At 35.2% G+C, this 15,798-nt stretch overlaps 2 protein-coding genes across 12 annotated transcripts in view; one reads left to right on the top strand and one right to left on the bottom strand.

Moving 5' to 3' along the window:
• VPS13B (vacuolar protein sorting 13 homolog B) overlaps positions 1 to 15,798 on the bottom strand; it is an 805,543-nt gene that overhangs the window by 445,349 nt on the left and 344,396 nt on the right. For 10 of the 11 annotated variants that reach the window (XR_009253621.1, XM_058699594.1, XM_058699595.1 and 7 more), the window contains one exon: positions 14,713 to 14,860. Coding sequence is in view for 10 of the 11 variants with exons in the window: in XM_058699594.1 (XP_058555577.1) it covers positions 14,713 to 14,860 (148 nt within the window). In the remaining variant the exon portion in view is untranslated. The remainder of the gene's footprint in view (positions 1 to 14,712; positions 14,861 to 15,798) is intronic. The other variant, XM_058699590.1, reaches the window with a different exon arrangement.
• LOC131495039 (small ribosomal subunit protein uS14-like) lies at positions 1,680 to 14,537 on the top strand. Its single transcript, XM_058699804.1, has 2 exons — positions 1,680 to 1,850; positions 14,484 to 14,537. Exons 1-2 carry the CDS (start codon positions 1,680 to 1,682, stop codon positions 14,535 to 14,537), a joined length of 225 nt encoding a protein of 74 aa, XP_058555787.1.

Below are 15,798 nucleotides of genomic sequence, written 5' to 3'. Positions count from 1 at the left end.
ATGAAACTGGAGCCCTATCTTACACCAGACACAAAAACTAACTCAAATGGATTAAGGACTTAACAAAATGTCACACCTGAACCATAACACACAGGCAGTAAGCTCTGTGACATTGATCCTGGCAATCATTTTTTGAATCTGACACCAAAAGCAAAGGCAACATAAGCAAAAATAAACTAGTGGGACTATATCAAACTAAAAGGCTTCCGCACAGCAAAGGAAACCAGCAACAAAATGAAAAGGCAAACTACTGAATACGAGAAACTATCTGCAAATCATATATCTAGCAAGGGGTTAATATCCAAAACATGTAAAGAACTCATACAACTCAATAGCAAAAACAAACAAAAAATCTAATTAAAAATTGGGCAGAAGATCTAAATAAACATTTTCCAAAGAAGGCATACAGATGGCCCATAGGTACATAAAAGATGCTCAAAATCATTAATTGTCAAGGAAATGTAAGTCAAAACCAAACTAATATATTACTTCACACCTGTGAGAATGGCTATTATCAAAAAGACAAGATATAACAAGTGCTGGTGAGGATGCAGAAAAACGGGAATTCTTGTGCACTATTGGTTGAAATGTAAATTCGTGAAGCCATTATGAAAAACAGGATAGAAAGTTCCTTCAAAAATTAAAAACAGAACTATTATATGATCTAACAATTCCACCTTTGGGTATTCATCTAAAGAAAATGAAAATACTAACTAGAAAAGATATATGCACCTCGATGTTCACTGTAGTATTACTTACACCAGCCAAGATATAGAAACAACCTAAGTGTCTGCTTATAGATGAATGGAAAAAGAAAATGAGGTTAATACACATATACACATATAGGTATCTATATATGTATAGGCATGTGTGTATATATAATACATGGAAACATACAATGAAATATTCAGCCACAAAAAAATGAAAATCTTGCCATTTGTAATAACAGAGATGGGTTGCAAGGACAGTGAAATAAGTCAGACAAAGAAAGACAAATACCATATGATCTCATTTCTATGTGGAACTTAAAAACAAAACAAAACAAAAACCAAACTCCTAGATACAAAGATCAGGCTGGTGGTTTCCAGAGAAAAGGGGTGGACGAAATGGGTGAAGGGTGTGTCTGAAATGGGTTAAGGGGGTGAAAAGGTACATACTTCCAGCATAAAAGAAACAAGTCATGGGGATGTAATGTACAGCATGGTGACTATAGTCAATAACACTGTATTGCATATTTGATGGTCTCTCAGAGAGTAAATACTAAAAAATTTTTCATCACAAGAAAAAATATTTTCGGTAACTATGTATAGGGATGGATATTAACTAGCCCAATTGTGACCATTTCACAGTGTACATGTGTATTGTATCACTATGCTGTAAACCTGAGATAAATGTAACATATGTCAATTATACCTCAACTTTTAAAAAGTGAACAAGTCAGATATGGTTCTTGATACACATATTCTAGACTAAGAGAAAGACAAGAAGGTAGGTGTTACAAGGGCAGAAAAGAGGTGCTAAGGTAGGGAATCCTGGCAGAGTGGCACAGACCTACTTGAGAAAGACTGAATAGAGGTTTTACTGAAAGCATAACATTTAAACTAAGACTAGGAGTATGAAGGGTACATAGCTACAAAAAGAGCAATGAACTTTTGCCTTGTTCCATCTGAGAGAGCAAGATGGGTCACCAGGAGCTCTACTGTGGCCATCCAAGGAAATTTGGCCTGGGTTGTCATTCCTGTCCCATCTGCACAAACCGGCAAAGTCTGATGTGGAAATACTGTGTCACTATGTGCCTCCAGGGTCTCCTTCAGTATGGGAAGAATATGGGCTTCATTAAATTGGATTATGTGAGCCACCTTGAATGGGTCCTCCAAGATACCTACTGTAATGCCTATTCATTGTACATAAAATAAAAATACTTCCATTTTGAGTGTTTTAGTGTGTATGTGGGGGGTGCAGGAGCAATGAGAACAGTGGAAACAGCACATGCAAAAGATCCCAGGCAAGAAAAAGCATGGAGTGTTTGAAGAAAGAGGATCATTGTAAGAAAAAAAAAATGACAAATGATGAATGGAAGAACAGGACAGAGGCTAAATCAGGTCAAACTTTGTAGGCCATGGTAAGGAGTTTGGATTTTATCTCAAATGCAATAAGAAGTTACTGAAGTGTTTTAAGCAGGGAATAAAATCATCCAATTTAGATTTGTAATAGGATGATTCTTGCTGTCATCTGGACAATGGATTAGGGTAACTGAGAACAGATGATGAGATAATTTGGAAATGACACAAGTGAAACTATTTAGGACATCCTTACATTATTCTGTACAAGAAATTATGTGGCTCTGATTTGGGATGCAGCATATGAACAGAATGGACAGGAGAAAAAAGCCACTGAATTCAAAGTTTCATCCTTGAATAACATGGTCAATGGTGGTGGTGGGCGTGGGGTACATAGTTGTACAGATCTGACACATTAGGCTTGAGTGGTTGAGTGGCCTGTAAGATACCTAAACAGAAATGTAGACAACTGGATGTGAGACAGGAAGGAAGGGAGGAAGGAAGGCAAGGAGGGAGGGAGGGAGGAAGGGGAGACTGGTATAACAAAGCAACTCAGTCAAGACAAATGTAGCATAGATCATCAGTGTGAAAGAAGTGTTATTATGTAAACATGAATGGAAATACTGGCCTTCAAGGCAACTTTAAGATGATTAATATCTGGGGCGCCTGGGTGGCGCAGTCGGTTAAGCGTCCGACTTCAGCCAGGTCACGATCTCGCAGTCCGTGAGTTCGAGCCCCGCGTCAGGCTCTGGGCTGATGGCTCGGAGCCTGGAGCCTGTTTCTGATTCTGTGTCTCCCTCTCTCTCTGCCCCTCCCCCATTCATGCTCTGTCTCTCTCTGTCCCAAAAATAAATAAAAAACGTTGAAAAAAAAAATTTAATAAGATGATTAATATCAAACAGAGAAAAGAAAATATAAAATTACCCTGGAAGGAACTAGATAAAACAATAAGCTTCACTTTGCTTAGAGTTTATACCTTTCCTTTTAAAATGTAAACATAAAAAAATGTGAAATTTACTTTCTATCTGAATGTGTTTTTATCATTTTCTAGAACTTCCACATACCTTCCTTTTAAAAAAAATGTTCATTTTTAAAATTTTTAAAAATGTTTTATTATCTATTTTTGAGAAAAGAGAGAGACAGAGCGTGAGTGGGGGAGGGGCAGAGACAGAGGGAGACAGAATCTGAAGCAGGCTCCAGGCTCTGAGCTGTCAGCACAGGGCCCGATGCAGGGCTTGAACCCATGGACCGCGAGATCATGACCTGAGCTAAAGTCAAACACTTGACCAACTGAGCCACCCAGGTTCCTCTAAAATGTTTATTTTTTAAATTTATTTTTGAAGAGAGAAGAAGAAAAAGAACACAGGCAGGGGAAGGACAGGGAGAGGGAGACAGAGAATCCCAAGCAGGCTCCGTGCTGTCAGGGCAGAGCCTGATGCCGGGCTTAAACTCACAAACCATGAGATCATGACCTGAGCTGAAATCTAGAGTCCAACACTTAACCAACTGAGCACCCAGGTGCCACTTTATTTAAGTCTTATAATAATACTTAAATCTGTGAGCTTTTGTTTGTATACTTATTACCATATTCTAAATGAAGAAAATCCAGGTGTATGAGGTTAGCTTGACATGGGAGTAGGAATAGGATCAAAAGCTAGATTTTTTTGGTCTCTAATCTACTGGTTTTTCCACCATACCTTCTTAACTTGATCCGTATCTTACACTGATCATTATTTTTGGCAACTTAATTTGGCAACATAAATTTAAATAACTTGAAGAAAAAGTGATTTTTACATAGTAAGACTATTTTTAAATTTCTAGAGTTTAGAGAGTATATAAAGCTTTAAGCAACTTGCCATAGAAACTGCAATAATGCCTGAGACTTTTCATCAAAATACAAACTACATTCGATACTATCACTCTTGAAAGCCCCTTGGGAAATAATGGCTTTTGGATTCTGCAAGTCAGCGTGACATGGCATGCAAAATTGCATCTCATGCTGAGCCAACCAGGAAAATATATGTCATCACCATGTGACATTCAGAATTTCATCTGGAAACTATAATCTTGTTCTGACTGCTAAAAAAGAGGGGGGGGGGGAGGAAGACTGCATACAAAACAATTTGGTTGAATTTTAGCTGAATTCTTGCCAGTTCATGTAAAAACTAAAATAACTTATTTCCAAAGAACTCTGTATTCAAAAACCTTTCAATGTACTTATTAACATCACAACATTTTCTCAAAGAACTTCAAAATTAACTGACATGCTTTTGAAATCTTATGATAGCTCAAATTAATGAATCACTAGAAAAAGTTCTTTATAATGAAACAAAGTTGTAAAATTAATAAACTGTCTGAAGTAGAACATCAAAAACACTTCCTAATTCCTTTACCCCAAATGAATAAACTCTAGATAAAGAAACATGAAACCTGCTGTAGGCAGCCATCTTTCTTATGCATCCTGTAGCTTTCAAGTTTAGATTTTCTCCTGGGCTCCTAATTCATATGTGCAATACCTTCATAAACCATTTACCTCATCCTATCAAAACACAAATCTGTGAATGTGATTTAGTCTAAGTGTTATATAATCAACATTTTGTGTTTTAAACCTGTTGTGACTAATTGGAAAATGAAAAATTAGTGGACATAAACTAGAATGCCTGCCTGCCTCACAAATTATTCCCAGGAGCCATGTTTCTGCTACTCTTCCATCTTCTGGTGTAACATCTCATGCTCCTAAACACAGAAGAGGATATATGACCTAACTTGGGCTGCAACTGGGCCAATCATAGTACCTAACCTCCCGGGCCACAGTAATTAAGATGTATGCACATGATCTAAGAGAGGCCAAACAAAATCCGCCTCAGGTAGGTTTTCAACAGATACTAGACCAGATCTTTCCCTTTGATCACAGAGAATTAAGTATGTGAGTCCACAGGAACCACAGCCACGTACACTGCTAAGCCAAGAAACCTATGTTCAGTAAAAAAAAAAAAAAAAGTTAAACCAACAAAAAAGGCAGAATCCCGATGGTATGGAGTCTCTGTTTTGAAGTCACTCCAAAGGAAAGATCTTTGCTTTTCTTACCATTTTGGTTATGCGAATCAACAAAATATTCCTGCTTTTTAAAATTTAAAATAAATTTTAAAAGTTTCAGTCTCTTGCAATCAGAATCCTAATTTAAAAATGTGTTCTTCCCTATTAAAAGAGTCACCTATCTATTAAGAGGAAAACCAGGCAATTCTTAATAGGTGTACCTGCCCAGCCCTCACAATATATTACACAGCCTACATCCAAAATGCCCAAGCATATCATGGAGCTTACCTCCCCATTTCACAACCTTACTTCTTCAAGAACTATCCAACCTTACTGCCTGTCTTGCTTAATTGGCTCTCACTCCTTCCATTATCACATCCACTGGTCACTGTCTCTATGACACTGCCTGAACTTGCATATTTGGAGATGCTATTGATTTTATCTCCATCTCCAGAAGATTTCTTCAACTATGTTAGTCAATACTTTTCCCAGTTTAACCAGGCTCCTTGGCACTCTCCCACCTGAGCCTTATAAGGAACTTCCTTCAGATAACCCTAAACTTACATGTTGTAACAACATCCTAATATAGCAGTGAGTTCCAATAATGTAGTGTGCAAAACTGTAAGACCATCTATTGAGCTCTGGGGAAAAATATGAGAATGTCTGTTCATGTTTACTTTTATCTAAAAATGAGAAAGACACATAGTTTGTTAATATTTAGTAAATTAGGATTACATTGAGGTCCATCCCTATGTCAGAAGGCTACAGATAACACAATGCTAAATATACTGGAGGAAAATTAGACATTCAATAACAAGAAGAAATTGGCACGGGCCCTTCAATCTTTCATTGACTTTAAATTAATTGTGGCATATTACCTACATACACAAAGTTCATCAGATTTCTAAATTTTGTTCTCTACCTTTAACTAATCCTCATAATTTGTATATACATTTTCAAAAGATTCCTATATAACAGACATACCTATGGATTAAAGATATCACTAATTTATTTAAAAGAAAAAGGCAACACTTTCCCATTAAGTTGGAAGACTACCTTATTGATATAAGGAAGATGGAAATCTACCACCCTTATTTCAACAAAGGCCTTTGACAAAATGGGTAGGACTGAAAAAATAAGTGTCCTCAGTGCACTAATGATGGTCTTTTCCCTCTAGGATATAATGTATCTCAGTGAGGTGGCTTTTCAATGATGTCAGCCACTAAAATCAACTATTAAAACAAGCTGAATTAAGAACTAAACCTTAAGTTTTCACAACACAGTATTAAATTTTATTTTAAGAAGTGAAGCACAATATTAGTCTCACTGGAATATTACTGACATATTGATATATTATTGATATATTAAAACTATCAGAATAAAAACACTTAAATGTTAATGAAATTATCTTTCGTGTTTTATAGTATACTAGTATAGTGATACACATATTAAAGTATATATCAATAAATGGTACACTCCAGATGCTTGCCCAAAGATTTTTGCCAAATAGGAATGCACTAAGAAAAAAGGTGAAGGCTAGTAAAGATGAACTATTTGCAACCAGGTTGTGTTCTCTGTACTTGTTTTAATTTAATCACTTACTGTTTAGTAATGCTTTTAACAAAATATGAGCCTGCTTCAGATGTGTTCATGGAAACCAAAAACACTGCTTTTCTGGGTTTTTTTCTCCTTTGTAGTCTAAATAATTTAGACTCATAAATAAAATAATAAAAATAATAAAAATAATTTCTCAGCATTAAAATACTTTACCTTCTAAAGTCATCTCCATTGAGAAAATTTAGTACAGTTTATATTCTACTTTCAAAGTAAAAAATGAGAGTAAAATTGGACATATTAAAAGAAATCATACCTAAATAAGTCGTCTGCTATACAAGACCTAGAGAAATTAAAAATAAGCCAAGAAGGTACAAATATGAATAATAATTACATATACTTTTCAAGAATCAAAGTTCCAAGAGGGAAAGAATTATGTGCATGCTACATAAATTGTAATATATTTTTTTAAAAAAATCAATAAACTTAGTATGCTTAAAAAACTCAACACATTTTTGGAATTAATGAACAAACACTAACTATAAAACACTAACTATAAAACACACCAAGAGGCACACTAAAAAAGTATAAATTACATTTTTTTATGAACTGATGATTTACTTGAGGAGTCCTCATATCAAAACTAGCAATGCAAGAAATTCAGGTATGTTGTAGTACCAAGTGAGTAGTGTAATTACCAGATATGTCTATAAAAGAATATCATCAAATGATGCATAGATATGTTATGAAACATTAAAAAAACAAAATGTTAAAAATACTCCATAGCTACAACCATCTAGACTATTATGGCTGATATAACATTATAATATGGCATCTGTTGAAATTCTTTAGGAAGATAAGCTTAGAAATAAACATATAATTCAAATACTCAATTTTATGTCAAGTTCTACAGACTGTTAATGCTTTACCTCATAAATTCTAGATTTAGAAATAAAAAATAATGGTTCTTAAAAATACAAATGGAAAAACGCAATTTAGTAAATGTATATTTTCCTTAAGTTCTCTGATTACTTTCTGGATGGTTTTTCCAATTTTTTTTTTTATGTACTTCATTAGATATACTTCATTTTATTCTAAACCTTATTCTATTCCAAAAGGGGAAAATATACTTTAAACCACATTTTATCCCTGAGAGAATAAAATCAATTGTATATTATGCAATGTTTTCCAATGCTTTAATATTTTCCAATGAAATTAAATACCTAATTAATCACAAAGGAATGGAATTTTATGCTAAACTACATGATTAAAAGTGAGCAACTTCTAATATACATAAGTCCACAAAAAATTTATTTTGCATACATTAATACTAACTTCACCCTATAACTAGGAACATACCTACTGAACATTCAAGTTTAATCAAATTAAGGATGACTTAAACACCTTTAGATGGATAACTATATTGTATTTATTTACAACACACAATTCTTAAAATTAGAATCCAAAATACATCAGTGCCTTCAGGAGCAATTCTTACTAGCAAAACTTGGAAATCTCACCACTTAAAGCCATCCTACAAGTTACATTGCCTGTGGACAAAATGATTTAAAAAAAAATTTTTTTAACTCTTTTTTTAAAAATGTTTAAAAAAATTTTATATATTTTTTGAGAGACAGAGAAAGAGTAAGCACAAGCAGGGGAGGGGCAGAGAGAGGGGGGATCAAGGATGCAAAGGTGACTTTGCTGACAGCTATGAGCTGGATGTGGGGCCCAAACCCACGAACCAGGAGACCACAACCCAAGACATAACCAGTGTCTGTATACTCAAATTTCTTGACAGAGTGGGGTACACTGTGGCTGTTTCAAATCCCATTCATTTCCAAATAAGTGAAGCTCCTCAGGCCAAGTGAAATTTTTCTGCCTCTTTGTTCTTGACGAGTCTACTGTGTACCAGGCAGTTACCCACCCTCATCTTGAAATGCTGTTCAGTTATGTCATATATATGTCATATGTACACAGGTATACATGCATATGCATACACCTTTACTGCCTACTTCTCAGAATAATGCTTCTCAATCTCTCCATTGGCTCATTCTCCTTAATCTTTAAATAAATAGTTGCTCAGAATTTAATTTGGGGCTTTTTTTCTCATTTTTCTGTGTATGCTTTCCCCGGGAGATGATACACTCTGTGGTTTTGATTGTGTATGATCCATATGTCAATGACTCATAAGCCTCTATAACTCACTGTGAAAAATCTAAGCAACATCTCAGACATGACAACACTTTCACTGACACTGTCTTCTGATAGTCTCATTTAAAGGAAAATATTTTCTACTTTCTCCCAAAGCTCCAGCTTATGGTATTCCATTTTAAGTTCTGTGGCAGAGGCTGCTAAATAACCTGCAGTATCTATTCTCTTTTTTTCTTAGAGCCCAGTGTTTCGGTCATGCATATGGGCCTTTAAAAGTACAGACTACACTCCTGAGACCCTATACAGTTCTAGGTATGATCACACGAGTAGTTTCTGGCCAAGAGTATAGTAGCAAAATTGAAGTGTAGAACATCTGTATACTTTTCAAAGAGGTAAGGCAACTTATTGTTTCTCATTTCTGCTCACTAAAATGCAGATACGATATACTGTTGAAGCATCCATTGTGGACAGTTAGTCAAGTCTGGTAACAAAGGCCACCCGTAACAGAATAAAAAAGTACCTGACCCTGGAGAGCCTTAACACCTTGCGGTGTCTACCATTAAGCTTTCACATGACAGACAAAACTCAATCTTGTTTAAACTACTGTTACTGAGAGTTTTCTGATATTTTCAGCCAAAAGTAACTCAACCTTAATTATTATAACTACATTGTTTAACTCTTGCTTAGTTTAAAAATACTATATTTTCAGGGGCACCTGGGTGGTTCAGTCAGTTAAGCATCCAGCTCTTGGTTTCAGCTCAGGTCATGATCTCATAGTTCGTGGGTTCAAGCCCTGTGTCAGGCTCTGTGCCGACACCGTGGAGCCTGCTTAGGATTCTCTCTCTCCCTCTCTCTCTCTCTCTCTGCCCCTCCCCTGTTCTCTCTCTCTCAAAATAAATAAATAAACTTAAAAAAGCAATTAAATAAACATACTGTATTTTGAAATGAGGTCAGAAAAAAATATAATTAGGGATATTTTACCTGATAACCTAAGTTCCTTGTCAAACATTCTTTAAAAAATTCTGCAGTTTTTCTCGATTTGTAATATACACAAAGTGTTTTTAAAATTTCACGATTTTCATATTTAATTCTCTTTGAGAACTAAATAAGATTAAATTTCCATATTCCTGACAAAAAATGTAAACATCTGAAACATCATAAATTTTTTATTTTTTGAAACACATCAATGGTTGTGAGATATACTTAAAAATATGTATTAAGAAAGAAAAAATATGTCAGCAGTAGCACTTCACTTCTGAGTGTCATCCAGGAACTTAACACTGAATTAACACCCAATTAAAGAGTGGCAGAATCTTCCATGCTCATCACAGAGGTATAGGTGTTTCCCATCATATCCTTATTGGTAGCTCTGATGTAAAATTCTTCACTATTTTCATCCTATGGGACTGGGCTGAAAATTTAGAGTAATCTCTTGACAAAAAGAATGCCCTGAAGTTAGCCAGTTACATATTGCATATTAGAGGTAAAATAGTAGATGACTAAATTTGCACAGACCTGATTTTTAGGGCTTCTTTTGCCTCTAAGAAATGAAAGGCAACTAATATTCACAGAATGACTACGATAATCTGGAACTTTGTGTGTGTGTGTGTGTGTGTGTGTGTGTGTGAGAGAGAGAGAGAGAGAGAGAGAGAGAGAGAGAGAGAGAGAATTTCCTACAGGTTCATTAATACACTGAAAAAAATATGCTAGCTACTGAAAGTCACCAGGGTGCTACATACTTTTCAAGTGTTATTTTCCATAATCTGCTAAATAGCTTCATCAAAGCACCTCACACAGCACTGGAAAAAAATTTCCCAACTGGAATGTGAAGCACAGAGTAAAACAGTGATCAAACTGAGAAAGAGTTTTCAAAAAGGATTAAATAGTTTAACCTATTATTCTTCCTTTATAAATCAAGAAGCAATATAAATATGCATATTGAGAGATTTATTTTTTTAAGTTTTTATTTAAATTCCAGTTAACATAGAGTGTAATATTTGTTTCAGATGACAATATAGTGATTCAGTACTTCCATGAAACACCGGGTGCTCATCACAGCAAGTCCTCTCCTTAATCCCCATCACCTATTCCATCCACTGATGAATAAAGATGAGGTATGTGTATATATGTGTATACACACACACACACACACACACACACACACACACACACACACACACAGAGGAATACTACTCAGCCATCAAAAAGAATGAAATCTTGCCATTTGCAATGACATGGATGGAGGTATAGAGTGTAATGCTAGGCAAAATAAATCAGTCAGAGAAAGACATATACCATATGATTTCACTCATATGTGAAATCTAGAAAACAAAATAAATGAGCAACCCCCCCCCCAAAAAAAAAAGACTCTTAACTATAGAAAACTGACAGTTATCAGAGGAGAGGTGGGGGTGGGGGGGTGGGTGAGAATTAAATACATAATCTGGAAAAAATCTCACTAAACCATTTTTAACCTTGGATAAGTTGCCTGACCTCTTTATTAATCAATCTCCATAATTATAAAGTTAAGGGGTTAGATTGGATAATTTATTCCAAGATACATATACAATCCTGTATGATTTTTTCTAAAGATACATGCATGGCTCCCTCCTTTACCTTTACCTGCTTCAAGTATGTGGTCAAACTTTCAGTGAGACCTACTCTATCCAAATTATCCCCCATCAACTAAAGTTCTGAACACTTTTTTTTTTTCCATTTATGCTCTTCATTTGGCTTCATTTTGGCAAGTTTCTATTGCTATGTCTTCAAGGTTGATTTCTTTTTCAGTAATGTATACTCTATTGCTAATTCTACCCAGTTTCTCCATTCACATATATTTTTCAACTCTAGAGCTGGTCTTGATTCTTTATTATATCTTCCATTTCCCTACAAAATGTACTCATCTCTCCTTAAATACTTTAACTTAGTTACAATACCTGTTTGAATGTACAAGTATTTAATATACTTACTAATTCTATCATCTATGCCATCTCTTTATTTATACTGGCTTCTTTTTCTGGTCAAAGTTTCCTACTTCTTTGCATCTCCTTTGGCTTTTGATTGAATATGTTACACTGTGATTTTAACTTGTTACATGTCTGGATCTTATATTCCTCATAATAGTGTTGGGCTTCATTTTGCCAGCACTTATTCACTGTTTTTGTTGCTTCAGAGCCTTTTTTAAACTGTTTAAAGTGAGTCGAGGGTAGCCTTTACATTTTTGATACTTTATGTCCACTATGAACACTATGGAGGCATGGCTTTTCTGGAATCCCTATTGAATGTCCTGAATAATCAGTGGGATTGCATTTTATGGACAGTAGGACCTGAATGCCTTCCAGCCCTGTGTGAGCTCTGGGAATCATTCAGACCACAGTTCCTTGGTCATCTTTCACCCAACTGTGTAGAGTCTCATCCCATGCATGCATGTCTTACTATTTATTTAGCAAATATTCAATGAGAACACTACTTTCTCTCTCTCTAGAATTGTATTCCATGATTTGCAGTCATCTCCACCTCCTAATGCTTCAGTCACTCTACCTCCCTAAACTTCAATTCAGCAAGACAGTTGAGCTCAGCTTAATATATTGCACCCTGCTCTATGGTCTGGAGCATGCTGTTAGCAAGAAAGCCAGGGCAATTCTAGGGCTTGACTGTTTTGTTTCTTTTACAATGAATCACAGTCCTGTACTGCATATTCTCTAATGTCTAGAAACCTTTTTTTTTCTCCCACGTATTTAGAAAAGTTTCTTATTTATAGCAGAAATATAAATCTAGTCCCTGTTATACCATCATGGTCAGAAGCTAAAGGTCCATACTTATAAATTGTGGCATGATCTACTAAAATTTACATCATTAATTAACAGATGTCTTAATGTATTATTATCTTGGTGGTATTCAAGAAGTCAAATTAAAAGACCTTCTATTATTTTAACAGTGCACTTATAGTACTTTGAACTAGAGAAGTAATATATAAACATGTAAGATAAAAATAGCTAGTATTTTTTAAAAAGCTATCACTTATGGAGCATCCTGCTTTTTCAATTTTTCGTTTCCCTTACAGACATTGTCATCAACAGTTCCAAATTAATTTTCATAACATTTCCAAAACATAGGATAAACACATGTCATACCTTTTAGGGGGTTCCTAGTTTTCAAAATAGATTCTCTAGAATATTATTTAGATTTTTGTGATAATATATTGTCTTCACGTGAGACATACTTTTATCCTGGCTTGGCCTGCCCTATGTGCCTATAGCACTGAAATAGTATTGTTCTGCTGTCAACACATTTCCAACCATCAAACATATGTTCCTCCTGTAGCCAACTATTTAATACTGGTTAATTGAGACTGGAGGGGGAAGATGTCTGCTTCCTGCTGAATAATCACAACGTGAAATCAAGCCCAGTGCAGGATCACCAAGCTTTGTTGGCTTTCATGTGCCAAAAATACTACATAAGCGTTGGGAATGAACTTAAGACCAAGACTAACTTAGGCTGAAACTACAAAAATAAAAACTCATTTTAACAAGAATTCAGGCATAATAAGTTAACTCTCACATTTCTCCACTGTAAAATCCAGTTGAAAAATTAAAATGTGCATTTCATAATGATGTGAATATACTTAACACTAACTGAACTATACAATTTAAAGGTTAAGATAGTAAGAGTAAAAAGAAGATGTGTAAAAGGCTATGAATTCATTTACCAAATTCATTACAGTTTATGATGCAATATAAATAATGAGTGAAACAGTGGTAACTTCATTTAGAAGTGGATACAAAGGATCATAGAACTTTTTTCAAGAGAGCACAGACGCACAAGTGGAAGATGGGCAGAGAGAGAGGGAAAGAAAGAATCCCATAGGCTCCATGCTACCATCAAAGAGCCAAACACAGGGCTCGATCTCACAAATCATGAGATCATGATCTCAGCTGAAATCAAAAATAATCAACTGAGCCACCCAGGGACCCCTCATAAAACATTTTTTAAATTAAAACTCAAACAGGAACAGTGTACTCTAATTAAAAATAGAACAGAAACTTTTGAAACTTAATTCTATGCAAAGAAAATGGTTACCACACAGCATTCTCAAGACAGCACTGTCACCAAGGTTTCCAGAGAAGCAAAAATGGTGGGCATTCAAGAAGGAAGATACATAAACAATCTATGATCATAGTTCGTATATAGTCTGTGTCATGTAATTTAAATTATAAATGCAATGATAAAGTGTTTTGTTACACAAATGGAAATTTACAATTGTCTTATGGAAGAATATTTATGTTCTGTATTTGCATAGATGATCTAGCTGAGAAAATGAGAGAAGGGAGAGGTAGAAAATTGAGATATATTGTGTTTTGCAAGAATTCACCTTAAGAAAGAACATACTATCAGGAGACAATTCTCTATTGGTCTCTAGTGTTTTTGAATGTCTTGAAAGTGGAAGCAGTGAGTGCTTTTGTTCCCAATTGTCCTTTCAAGGATATTTGCATAGCATTCAGCCTCAAAAGGCAGAGATACTGCCCTTTTGAGCAAAGGGCAAGTTTGCTTACACCCTTGCAAGATACAAATAGTGTCTCCCTCTAGAGAAAATGGCAGACATGCTTTCTACCCATTATAAAAGATGCAGGTTCCCTTAATTGAGGGTTCCTCTTCTGTAACATAATCCATTGACTATAGGTATCATCTGAACTTCTTGGTGCCACCCTGTGGCAATTAGGATTAGGACAGTGACACAAGAAAAAGGTAATACTCTAGTTACTGCTAATACTGTAAGATAATAGTCTTTTGTCTCCATTCTAGGAGTCTCATGTCCAGAATTCACGAAATTGTGGCCCAGATAACTTGATATCTTATTAGCTCAGAGACAGGGTAAAATCACAGACCTTTTAGAATTTGTGACACATACCTGTTATTGTTTTTGTTTTTATAGGGCTGCTGGCATATTCAGAGGCCTGATATGACTGTTGCTTTGCCAGGGGTGCACTTCCAACTGACACCTCATCCTCTTTCCTTCTGCTAATTGGCACAACAAGAGGAACAGCTACCACAGGCTGCTGGAGAGAGGCAAAAAAACACACTGAAATTATTTACTATTTCTGAAGCAGTGAAGGTTAAACATGGTAACAATGAGGAAAGTCCTTCATAAATGGTGTTGAAGCTTTGCTATTTTAAATTAATCAATGTGTCCCTCCCTCAGTTCCTCCCTCTCTCTTCATATCTGTCTCTCTTATACACACAAAATCACACAGGGACACTTAACAATTTCAATGTAAAATTACAATTCTATGTGAAAAAATAAGATAGCTTGGAAATAAATGGAAGTTAAAATAAATTTCGGTAAAAAGCATAAAGATAGTATGTCAAAGGCAAATCAAAACTATAATTAACTTTGAGAATTATAATTAGTAGGGGAAAAAAGTTACCCTCAACAAATATTTTTAGGTATATCTATAAAGTGATTATATGTTACAGTTCAACTTAATAAAGAATTGCTGAAAATTTCTACGTTTTATCTGACAAAGTGATACCCACAGCATATTTAGAAAACACAGAAAAGTATCTGTAGCTAGAGAAAGCTGGAAAACATTATGATCCTATATTGAATGCATGAGTGCTGAATTGGACAATAAAGCAGCTGTTTCATCTTTACTCAGTGAAATAAAGTCTGATGTTACTGCTGATGACGCCCAATACAATCTTGTCAGATTTTTGGCAAAAAAGAAAAAAAAGGTATTTTTTAAGTTTGCTGCAGGATCAAAGATCAATGTTGAACTGGGTGGAAAACAATCATCCAATGTTGGGTTTTAGCCACAAATTGAGAAGGAAATTGCAGCTTGGGAAACAACAGATGATAACTGTAATACAGCTGCCTCAGACGGTAAATCTGGAGGGGCTGGTCAGGCTGCAGTGCAGTCTAGTGTTACTCTCAACAGCACAACAATCATACTTTTAAAAGATCCAACTTTATGTCCCACCCAACCTATATTAATTA

This window comes from Neofelis nebulosa, chromosome 14 (genome assembly GCF_028018385.1).
Source record: "Neofelis nebulosa isolate mNeoNeb1 chromosome 14, mNeoNeb1.pri, whole genome shotgun sequence".
In the NCBI taxonomy this organism is placed as follows: Eukaryota; Metazoa; Chordata; class Mammalia; order Carnivora; family Felidae; genus Neofelis; species Neofelis nebulosa.
Note: the sequence above shows the minus strand (reverse complement) of the source record. Positions and strands in the feature narration are given on the sequence as shown.

Coding starts and splice junctions, on each gene's coding strand:
- LOC131495039 (XM_058699804.1), top strand. CDS start 1,680: ATGGGTCACCAGGAGCTCTACTGTGGCCATCCAAGGAAATTTGGCCTG. Junction 1,851..14,483: donor GCTTCATTAAATTGGATTAT/GTGAGCCACCTT, acceptor CATTGACTATAG/GTATCATCTGAACTTCTTGG.